At 45.3% G+C, this 12,077-nt stretch overlaps 1 protein-coding gene across 1 annotated transcript in view; it reads right to left on the reverse strand.

Annotated features, from left to right (window-relative positions):
* Positions 1 to 1,614: 1,614 nt before the first annotated feature.
* Positions 1,615 to 12,077, reverse strand: part of LOC133449097 (protein MTSS 1-like) — a 94,738-nt gene continuing 84,275 nt past the window's right edge. The window contains exons 11-15 of the mRNA XM_061728230.1: positions 9,833 to 9,961; positions 8,429 to 8,570; positions 8,220 to 8,246; positions 3,926 to 4,512; positions 1,615 to 3,883 (exon numbers count right to left, since the gene is read on the reverse strand). Coding sequence (XP_061584214.1) covers positions 3,377 to 3,883; positions 3,926 to 4,512; positions 8,220 to 8,246; positions 8,429 to 8,570; positions 9,833 to 9,961 — 1,392 coding nt within the window. The 3' untranslated portion in view covers positions 1,615 to 3,376. The remainder of the gene's footprint in view (positions 3,884 to 3,925; positions 4,513 to 8,219; positions 8,247 to 8,428; positions 8,571 to 9,832; positions 9,962 to 12,077) is intronic.

Genomic DNA, 12,077 nt, shown 5'->3' on the forward strand with positions numbered 1-12,077 from the left:
TTCGGTAGCGCCTGGACCCCCCAGGTGTCAAACTTAGAGACCAATACTAAAGCTTTAACAAAGGACTCAAACAGTGGTTCAAATCTAATCAGCAGTGACACATGAATAGTTTTTAACTTGTTGACTGCTTGCTTTGTTGTCTTTTTATGTTTCTAATTGAAAATTGTTTGTATTTCTTTGATTTCCTTTCCAGTTGTTTTGTTGTTTGTTTTGTTTTTTTCATTTTCATTTATTTATTTTATTATTTTTATTTTTTTCCCATTCTTGTTATCTTAATATTTTATTGCTCCCTATTCTTTTCAAAAGCTGCCTATGGACAAGTGTTGCGAATTAGCACTTGTGCTAAAACACTTAAACAATGCATCTGGTTTGTCCAATGTAATTGCTATTTCCATATCAATTAAACATAAAAAAATAAAAATAAACACCTGCATCATGACGTGTCCATCAACATCTGGCACCAGACTACATGTGAACATCTCTCTCATTTGCAGGCTGAATAAAAGCCTCCCTGAGACAGGGATGGATGTGAGAAGCTGCAGCAGCAGCTGCTCCCTGGCTCCCTCTGGTGGCGCAGAGCGGAACTGCAGCTGGTGCAACGGCGCTGCAACAGCTGCAGAGTCACCGTCATGTGGACCTGAGTCACTATCGCCACTATCTGGGTCAGCGTGAGTCAGCGTTTCCCTCAGCGGTGACTCAGCGCCGCTCACGGGGGGAGACGGGGATCCTGCCGACCCGAGGATCCGGTGACCCGTTCAGGCCCGGCGTCTCCCCCCGAGAGCTGGAGGACAAAAAGAGAGAAACAATAAAAGAAGTCTGATATGGACAGTGGCAGCTCTCCAGCATCCATCCATCCATCCATCTATCCGTCCAGCATCTATCCATCCAGCATTCATCCATCCATCCATCCATCCATCCATCCATCCATCCATCCTCCGAGGTCAGAGCTTTGAGTCTCGTACTGATTTCCTGGCGGTAGATCTAGTTCCCAAATTGTGCCAAAGGTCGTCTCAGTTCAGAACAAGAACAACTTTTGAAGGGGGAGGTCCTGATGGGTCAGTCTGACCCGGCTGGAGGTTGTTGAACTTCAGCGGTGTCGTAGTTCACAACCGGGTTCAGCCATGAGTCCAAACATGTCACAACATCATCAATAATGATGATGCAAAATATCCATCCATCCATCCATCCATCCATCCATCCATCCGGGCATCAGGACACTGGTCAACAACATCTTTAGTTCAAATATATTTACATGTCTGCATATATGTGTGTACATTTGTTATGTATTTATATCTATATTGAACACCGTCTTTGGTAACCCAAAGACTTTTGTACCTAGGCTGCAGCATCCGGCGTCGCCGTGGTAACTGGACCAAAACTAAAGTGTTTCCAGCATCACAGACGGTAAATAAGAGACACCACAGTCGTTGATCAGGGTCATGTTTATCAAAACTCCCACAGTCTAGAAAACCCGTCTAGACGGAGTTGGTCCATGTTCGTCTCTGGCGTCTCCGCTCGTCACCCTCACCGGGTTTCCTCCTTAAAGCTTTGCTACAAAAACATGAGCGACGCCGACGCGATCAGATCAATAAATCAACAAAAATACAATGGAAATATGTGTACGTACATTTTAATATAAAGATTTAATTATCTCCCAGGAAAAGAAGCACTAATATATACAGACATTGGGTCCGATCGATCGATCGATCGCATGATCAGAAAAGCTCTAACGTACCAAAAAGAAAATCTTCAACCAGGTAATGAAGCTTCGACCGGCTGCAGAGGAACCATCTCCCAGCATGCTTTGCCAGAATGGGACAGCGAACTGGACGTGTGTGCAGCTGAGAACGGAGAGCGACTCCTGGAGAGCAGTTTCACGTTTACGGGCGAGAGCGGCGCAGAGGCAGCGGCAGTTAACCTTCCTCTGGTTCTGGTTCTGACGCGGGAGGAGAACAAACCTCCCGTTCTGATGATCAATTAGCACAAAAAGAGACGAAAAGGCTGCTCTGAAAAAACATCTAAAATGATTGCAAAGCCCTAGTTTTAGCGATTAAAATAAATATCAGGCTCGAGGCTGAAAACTGAACCGGTCTCAACCCGTTTGGATCCAAAACAGGACCAGCTATTTTGGCCCAACGAGACTCCACTAACTTTAATCTAAAATCACATCCTGCCAGCCGTTAAACGGCGGCTTCTGATTGGCCGGAAGCATCAAACAGGACTAAAAAAAAACAGGATTCTGGACCAGAAAAATGCAGCAAACGTGTTCAAAAAGAGTCAAAATGTGTAAAAGTGGAAACTTAAACTCAACTTTTCCTCTCATCAATGAAAACAGATCCAGGATTAGGAACCAGAACCAGAACCCGGGTGGCTGGATCTAAACCGGACCGCCACTTCTATCAGATAAATCTTGTCTGCAGTTTATCAAAATCCTTTATAAAACGAACTGTAAAAATCAAACACTATCCCAGAATATGTGGCGGATTAAATGTTTAAGTGATTCTGATTATTACGTCTTTCTGACCATTTACACGTTTGTTTTTGTGCTGCAGAGGATTAAATAACTGCCTTGCTCAGAGGCCGACGGTGAATCCATCTGACGTGAAAACTTCCCCACCTGACGTAGAAAAGCATCTAAATAAATAAAGTCGTCCGGCGCCGCTGAAGCCGCCTCTGCAAACGCTGAATCTGCCTCCGAGTCGTTCGTCTAAGCTTCTCCGCCGCCTCGTCCGTCAGGAATCTGACCGGCGTCGTCTCAAATTAAAGTTTCTCCTGCTTCCCTGTAAAGGCACCGGTCGACCCGTGACCCGTCAGAGGAACGCGGAGCTAAAGCTCCAAAGCTCGCTTTAGTTTATAACATTTACAAATCTTCTTGTTCAAGTCAGCGTTGGGTTCCAGAGTTCCCGGTCTTGAGATGACCCGGTTCCAGCTTAAGACTTTCCTGAGGCCGAAGCCTCAGCCAGCCCAAATAAAAAACACCCGACGTGGTTCAACCACGCAGAGCCGTGCAGTTACCGGGATTATCAATAACAAGCCCCGCCCCGCCGGATCGGGCCGGGGACAGAGAAATCAAATCAAACGAGGATCTAAGAAGCAGTACCGGCCTCCGGGTCTGGGTAAACACGCCCATCCGACCCGGTACCAGGAAGTAAAAACTAAAAACGATCAGCGGCCGCGCGGGTCCGCCGGAAACAGTCATGCAAAAAAACATTAATCATAATTCAAACGTGAACAAAAAGGTAAAAGCTCGACGGCCTGAGAGGAAGCAGAATCTGAGGAAAGTAAAAATTTAGTTCCAGCGATCAAAGTTTGTGAAGTCCGTTTTGGTCCGGCGCCGACGCCCTCGTACCTGAAGCTCGTTAAGGATTCCCCGGCCTCACTTGTGATTGGCCGGGGGCGGCAGCGCGGGGGCGGAGCGGTCGTCGGTGATAGTCCTCCGGAGCTGAACCCTCCGGATGAGTCTCAGCATGTCTCCTCCTCCTCCTCCCGCCCCGTCCTGGCTCTCCCGCTCGGGGCTCTGGTCCGGCCCCGAGGGGGGCGGGGCCTGGAGGCCGGAGGGCTCTCCCTGGGGGGGGACCTGGTACTGGCCCTGGTACTGGGCCTGGTACTGGCCCTGGTGCTGCTGCTGCTGCTGAAGCAGCCTCCTCTTCTCCAGCTGGCTCAGATGCTGCGGATCCTCGTCCGGAGGCTGAAACAGATCCTGCAGATGCTGCTGCGGCAGCGGGGGTTGCTGGTTCTGCTGCTGCTGCAGCTGCTGCTGGTGGTTCAGATGTTTCATGATCTGCTGCTGCTGATGTTGATGCATGGGATGTTTCTGCAGCTGGTGATGCTGCTGCATCTGCATCTGCTGATGTTGATGCATTTGCATTTGCATCTGCTGCTGCTGCTGCATTTGCAGCTGCTGATGTTGATGCATCTGCATCTGCTGCTGCTGCTGCTGCAGGGATTGTCTCTGCTGCTGCTGCTTGACGCTGCCCCCCTCCGGCGGCAGCGAGGGAACGGTGGGAACCGGCACGGGGATGGGCATCTGCCCCGGCACCAGCTGGTAGTACGGAGACGAGTAGGCGGACAGAGCGCTGAGGCTCTGGGTGGAGGTGCAGAGTTTGCTGTGGCCCAGCCCCCCAACCCCTCCGACGGGGGAAACGTTCTCGTCGCTGCCGCCGGCGCCGCCCCGCTGGGCCTTGAGCGGGACCTGCGGGGTGCAGATGGGGATGGGGACCCCCCCGCTGATGGTGCCCCGCCGGTACGCCGGCTTGGACGACGGCTTGCGGCGGATGGTGGCCGTGTGCGATGGCGGCGGCATGTGGCCGGCGGCCAGCTCGGCCTCGGCCAGCAGGCTCACGGTGGACGCCGGGCGCCGGGACTGGACCAACTCCCGGAACTGGAACCGGAGGTCCGAGTTCCGGGGGAGGGTGGAGGACTTGTCGAAGTCCGACTGGCTGCTGCCGTGAGACAGCTGGTGGAAGGAGATGGAGTCAGCGTCGCCGTGGAGGGAGATGGATTCGTAGTCGACTGTGGAGAGAAAGACGGGATTGGTATGATGGCAGAAGCAGAAAACACATCAAACAAACATTTATGGAGAAAAAAAACTTACAGTCAGTTCAAATAATGAAGTGGAAATGAGACTGACGGACAGACGGGATGAGGAACTGGTAACCCTTTCTTTTACAGTACAGTATTAACCAGGTAATACCATGGTAATTACACTGTAATTACCTAGTAGTACCTTGTATTTACAAGGTAATTACATGGTAACTACCGGGTAATTTACCCAGTAAGTACTAGGTAATTATTACGTATTTTCTTGTACCATGTAATTATGTGTATTTACCATGTAATAACATGGTAAATACCTGGTTGTTTAAACTAAACATTACTAGGTAATTACAAAGACATTAGATGGGAACTATGAGGGAAATTACAGGTATTTACTAGGTTAATATTGGTAACTACCAGTCAATTTACCATGTAATTACTCTGAAATTACATGAATTATTTCTAAGTAAGTACCAGGTAATTACTAAGTATTTTTCTGCAAACTACCAGGAAATTATAACCTATATTTGAGGTAGTTACCAGCTAATTACACTTTAATGACCATGTAGTTACCTTGTATTTACTATACATTTCATGGATAACTACCGGGTATTTACCCATTCATTATTGATTCATGTATTATCAATGGATTGGTGCATGTACCCCCGAGGGTGTAAATGACTCTATTGACCTTGTAATTAACCTGATAGTTACCATGTTTTACCTGGTAATTAGCAGGTACTTACCTTGTAGTTACTTGCCCAGTAATTCTATTTCCTAAGTATTTACCCAATAAGTACATACATTTTTTACCTGGCTTTTACTCAGTAATTAAAGTGAAACTGGACTGTAAAAGAAAGCGTGTGTTGTTTCCGTAATATTACCTGGTACTTCCTCATTAAGTACAGAAATAATTATCTGATATTTAACCATTAATTAAGAGTTGGTAAAATATGCAAGCAAATGATTAACTTGTGATATTTTCATGTTGAAACTTATGAAAAGTTATTTTATTGTGGTTCGCCCTGTGTTTTTGTTGTTTACATGTCTCAAATCTTTGCTTCTGTGAGGGATTAAGGGTGATGGCCAAATGCAGATAATACTGGGGTCCTTGACATGCCAGTTTGAGATCTAAATATGTTGTTATATCGTTATTGAATGCACTGTATTTTTTATTGTTTTGCATTGATTGACTAAATGTGCCTTTATTTTCAACACTGTGCCTAGTTTTATGTTTTACACTATGCAATACGTTTTACACTGTACAATATGTTTTTATACAGAACTTTGTATTTTTTTCTTTATCCTTTTGAAGAAAAAAAAGTATTTGACAGATCACCTGTTTTGGCGTATTTGTTACAAGGTGGTGGTGTGTGAGGGGGTATATGTGAGGGGGTGTGTGTGAGGGGGTATGGTCCAACTTTCTAATTGCTGGGTAAAGGGGAGGTAATTATCAGACGTTTTGCCAATTGTTCAAATCTTTATAATTATAATCTACAATTACCAGGTAATATTATGGAAACAACACATGCTTTCTTTTACAGTCCAGTTTCAATGCGGAAAATACGGTATTTTGGTTCCAGGACTGAATCAATTACAACAAACGAGTGAATCTGCTGTTTTTCCGTTTCACGAGACTGAACCGTCTCCGTTACTGATGCAGGAAGCAGTTTAGGAAGACGTCTAACAGCTGCTGGAGAACTTTACAGTAATAACAATAACAATGCACTCTTCTTCCAAGAATCTCTGCCACAGAGCCAGTACACAGTTAAAACTAACAATAATAAGTCATAAAACTCAACTTAAAAACACCTTCCTGAATAAAAACTTTGTATTCAACCCAGGTTGAGACAGGGAGCCAGTGGAGTGAGTGGAGAACGAGTGTTATGTGCTCATATTTCCTCAGTTGAAGAGGATGGTTGTGGCTTCAGGAGATGGTTTATGGTTGAAAAAAGCTGTTTGGAGTTGCCAGGGTTTTTATTGATTAACCCGGAATAGACTTGTGAACGAGCATCTTTAAAGGAGTTGGAGTCGGCCCTTTGATGCTCAAGGAGTTGCCATCCATTATCTATACCCGCTTTATCCTTGTTTTGCAGGGTCACGGGGGTCTGCTGGATCCTATCCCAGCTATTTTCAGGCGAGAGGCAGGGGTTACACCCTGGACAGATCAATTAAACTAGCATGCATGTTTTTGGACTGTGGGAGGAAACCGGAGTACCCGGAGGAAACCCACGCAAGCACGGGGAGAACATGCAAACTCCACACATAAAGACCCTGCCGGGCCTGGGAGTCGAACCGGGAACCTTCTTGCAGTGAGGCAACAGTGCTAGTGTTTATGGACCTTCAAAGGTTCGTGTGTTACAGACACAAAACTTAAACGTCATGTGCTGGGAACGAGTGATAACTGTTCTCGGACGTCTGCAGGATTCATAAGGACCTGCAGGTGGGACCAACTACTGATTATAATAGCATGAACAACGATACGAGGACTGGTGACGTTATTATCGTCCTCATGGTTGTTGCTGTACATAACTTTACTGTCACTATTATTATTATCTTTAGAATAGTTTGTTTACAGGTGCGTGACCCCTCCCTCTCATGTATGTACATATACGTATAAGTACATGCTTGCATTTATATTTGCATGTATCTGCATCAGGGCCGCCGCAAGGGGTGTGCGAACCGTGCGACCGCACGGGGCCTCGCGCCCCAAGGGCCCTCGCGCTATGGGCGTTTTTTTTTTTTTTTTTCTATTTTTCCCTCATAAATATCAACTGTCACGTTCCATTACAGACCTAAATGTGTGGTAGTCTGTGCATGTCAATAAATATATGTGCAATGATGCACGTGTCTGATTTGTTTAATACAACTGCGTCAGACCAAGCGCAGACACAAGCTGCTCTGATCCAGACGGGTGGAGTTGGAACAAACGTCACACAATGTCGAGAGAACGAGACAGATTCAGGAAATTTCCATCAGGTGATGAAAAAAGAAAAAAACTAAAGAAAATGGAAGAGTTTAATGCCTCTCTGAAAGGCTCGTTTGATAAATTTGTTACAAAAATCACTGATCTGACCGGGTCTCAAGCAGCCATGGGGCCCCGTGTCGAGGCAAGAGATGATGATGAGGCAGGGGAAGGTATCCAGTATTTTGCTAATTGGAGAGTTAAAATTGCGCATATAGACACCTGATCCGACCCGAAAAACCCAAAAATTTCGCGCACGCTCGCTACGCTCACGCACAAGGCCCCCCCCCAGCCATTTCACACAGGGCCTCGCAAATCTCCCAGGCGGCTCTGATCTGCATGTTCATGTAACTCTCTCTCTCGTCCTTTTTACTGCAACACATTCCCCCGCTAGGACACATCAAACACCAGTGATCATCACACTACACACACCGCACCCATCACTGTCTGGTCTTTCCCTCCGTCTTGTCCTTGTTTCACATATGTAATTCAAATGTTGATAAAATATACACACACACATCCATGCACCAACATCTGCTGCAAGATTAAAATGCACATATATCCCATCGATAAAGGCGCCCCCCAATCAAAGTACTAAACATTAATATACATGCAGATGTGAAGGAAAGAAAGGTAGCTAAACGAGATGCTGGTTGCAGATGCGATGGCATGCCCCCCCCCACAGACTACAGACAGACAGACAGACAGAGAGACCTACCGTAGGGGGGAGGATCTCTCCTTACAGCTGGAAAAAAGAGGAAGGAAGGAAGTTTAACCAAATAAAAAGATGAAATAGAGAACGACAGGAAGCAGAAGACGACGATCGATTAGCTGAAAACAAACACCGACGGGATGGAAAGAACACCAGAGTGATGTCGTGTTTGCAGCAGCAGATACGGACCCGAGGGTCTGGGAGCGGGGACTCACTGTGTGAGTGGATCGTGTCCTCGGAGCAGGACGGGGTGGTGGTCTGGGTGCTGTAGCCGCTGGAGCAGTGAAGAGAGTCCCTGCTGCTCCTCGAGTTCGACACGCCCAGCGTCAGGGCCAGCTGGTCCCGGGCCGAGCAGGACTGGATCAAGAGGATGAGGAGGATGAAGAGGATGGAGAGGATAGAAACAAAAAGACGGTGAGATAATTCACAGAAAGGAGAAAACCAGCAGCATTTCTGGTATTTGAGACACTCAACGTTACTTTTGTCATACAGGACTGTCTCAGAAAATTAGAATATTGTGATTGTGATTTGCAATTACAAAAACAAAAATATCATACATTCTGGATTCATTTTTTTGTTTTTGTTTGTTTTTTTTAATTGCATTACAGAAAATAAAAGAACTTTATCACAATATTCAAATTTTCTGAGACAGTCCTGTAAATCCGAGATAAAATTTCTGTTTCTACATTTGAGTTTGAGGACATTCACATCAGAGTGGGTCCAGTTTATTCGTGCACCAACGTCATCCATTAAACATCCGAGGCCCATAATCAGCTCAGGGAAGCTGCTCAAAGCTTCTCTTCAGCTGGGAGGGAAAAGTTCTGCAGTCTGACACCTCCACGGAGCAAGGACGGGTACTGGGTGGTCCCGCTGATGTCCAGCTCAAAGTTCTTATAAAGTGACACTTTGTCGGCCTTCTGATTGGTCCCTGACCTTCTCTGCTGCTACATCCGCTTTATCCGGTTGGACAAAGCAGCCGTCTCTCTCGTTCACATCAATGGAAAAAGTAGTTTTTACTTGTTTTGTATCAAGATTTAAACCACAGGATTATTTTTTTTTAAACTTTATATTAGTAAAGGTAACACTTGCAGTGTCATGAGGGTGCAGCGTATTTTTATCCCCAAACTGGCAGAAATCTGATCCGTACTTCCAAAACAAAGTCGGCTCGGCAGCAGCAACAACTGTGAAAGTGTTTTATTTATTTAACTTAAATGGTTAAAAAGTGACACCCACTACCCGGATAGAATCACAGGAATACATTTCATCCCAAAACCAACGGCAAATTACGATAAAGCTATGTGGATGGCTGGACCTTCCACCATGTTATCAGCTAAACTCATCAAAATAATCTTGTTTTCGCAAAAAAAAACTCCTTTTATAAACCCTGAAGTGCTCCTTTTTATTTATATCTAGTTGCTGTTGGTTTTCTTTGGTACTTTAATTAGAAATAAAGTGATGTAAAACCCCGCTTTTACATTGGAAGTGGACGGGAAAGATGTCATAGCAACGGGGGCGGGGCTTGACGAAGGGTCAATTGTGTCTTATTTTCTGCACATCTTCATCAGAACTCTCATCAAAAGTCATCGTGTGAATCTGGTGACATGAGAAGGAGGAGTTACCTTCCCGGAGGCCGACATGGCCCGGGCCCGCTCCCCGTGGGGGCCGTAGGAGTTGTGTGGGGGGGCCAGCAGCCCGTTCTCCGTCGTGCTGCTCATCCCGGCAGCGAGCTGCCCACCACCGACACCGTCCTGCACAGACAAAACCGCCAATCAACCAGCTGCATCACGAGACCAACACCACGTAAAAAACAATGGTTTGAACCGTTTAAACCAGGGGTCGGCAACCCGCGGCTCTAGAGCTGCATCTTTAGCGCCGCTATAGTGGCTCCTGGAGCTTTTTCAAAAATGTTTGACTTTTTTTTTTCCTTTTTTTCTTTTCTTTTTTTTCTTTTTTTTCTCATTTCGACTTTTTTCTCGAAATTTCGACTTTTTTCTCGAAATTTCGACTTTTTTCTCGACATTTCGACTTTTTTCCCGACATTTTGACTTTTTTCTCAACATTTTTCTCAAGATTGTACTTCAACATTAATCTTGACATTTCGACTTTTTTCTCGAAATGTTAACTTTTTTCTCGACATTTCGACTTTTTTCTCGAAGTGCATAATGAAAAAAAATCTTCCCCCAGTTATAACTAATATAGAAACATGCAGCATGTGTTGTCTTCATTCTAAGGCTTATACAAGACTTTTCATTTTTTGCGGCTCCAGATATATTAGTTTTTTGTGTTTTTGGTCCAATATGTCTCTTTCAACATTTTGGGTTGCCGCCCCCTGGTTTAAACTAAGAAGTCTGCAGATCCGTCACAGCTGACGCATCGGGAGGCGAGATTTTCACTTCTATATATTTATCTATAAGGCTATTATTGGCTTGCTGCCGACTTATGTTTCCTCCCTCCTTGCTTGGCCTGCTAGTTCACACCACACTCCATCCCCTGACTGGCTTACACTACAAGTCCCCCGAGTCTTTACTGAGCTTGGTAGATCTGCTTTTAGCTTTTCTGCACCATCCACCTGGAACTCATTACAAAGCACTTTAAAAATCAATTCACTAGTATCTTTTGGTCATTTTAAATCCCTGATCTTAAATCTTTTAAGCACTGTTTGTATCTGTTTTAATTGATTTTATTGTTACATTATTTATTGATTGTAACTTCATATTTGTTTAATTGACTGCTCTTTTGTTGTTCTGTTTTTATCTTTGTTTTTTGATCAGGTCAAGATTAAGATTCCCAGAATATTCAAATTTTTTGAGATAGGATATTTGAGTTTTCTTAAACTGTAAACCATGATCAGCAATATTAAAATAATAAAAGGCTTGCAATATTTCAGTTGATTTGTAATGAATCCAGAATGTATGATATTTTTGTTTTTGTAATTGCATTACAGAAAATCACAATATTCAAATTTTCTGAGACAGTCCTGTACACATAAAAGACGACACTGATGAGTCCAAACACTGTAAAAAACACCAGAACACACGATATTATTGATTCATGGACATCGAGAATCAAGCGAGGGCTGGATGGATGAGGACCAGTCAAACACGTCGGGGGGTAAAACCTGGGACACAAGTGATGGAGGACACGTGGAGGACACGTGGGGGACACGTGGGGGACACGTGGAGGACACGTGGAGGACACGTGGAGGACCGGCGAGGGGGACGGATGGAGGACACACGGTAACAACACAGGACTCGGATCGGGGGGTGTCGGTTCTCACGCTGGTGGAGTCCCTGCGGCTAACGCGGCGGCCCTGAGCGGGGTGGTGGCCGTGGCCGGCCGCGTAACCATAGCGACCGCGGCGAGACGGGGAGTTCCCCTCGCTGAGGGAGCGCCCGGTTTCCTCGCCGCCGTACGTCAGGCGCGGGGACGAGCATCGCTACACACGGGAGAGGGCAGAGCCTTACCGTCAGGGGGGAAACCTTGAAGTTAAACACTTTACACGCTCAGTCATTTTCAGGGCCCTGAGGGTCAACGTATGAGTGAAATGTACCTTTAATATGTTTGTTTTCTTCTTTCTAGTTCAGGGGTCGGCAACCCAAAATGTTGAAAGAGCCATTTTGGACCAAAAACACAAAAAACAAATATGTCTGGAGCCGCAAAAAATGAAGTCTTGTATCAGCCTTAGAATGAAGGAAACACATGCTGCATGTTTCTATATTAGTTATAACTGGGGGAAGATTTTTTTTTTCATTATGCACTTCGAGAAAAAATTCGAAATGTCGAGAAAAAAGTCGAAATTTCGAGAAAAAAGTCGAAATGTCGAGATTAATGTTGAAGTACAATCTTGAGAAAAAAGTCGAAATT

The sequence above is a fragment of the Cololabis saira genome, chromosome 8 (genome assembly GCF_033807715.1).
Source record: "Cololabis saira isolate AMF1-May2022 chromosome 8, fColSai1.1, whole genome shotgun sequence".
In the NCBI taxonomy this organism is placed as follows: Eukaryota; Metazoa; Chordata; class Actinopteri; order Beloniformes; family Belonidae; genus Cololabis; species Cololabis saira.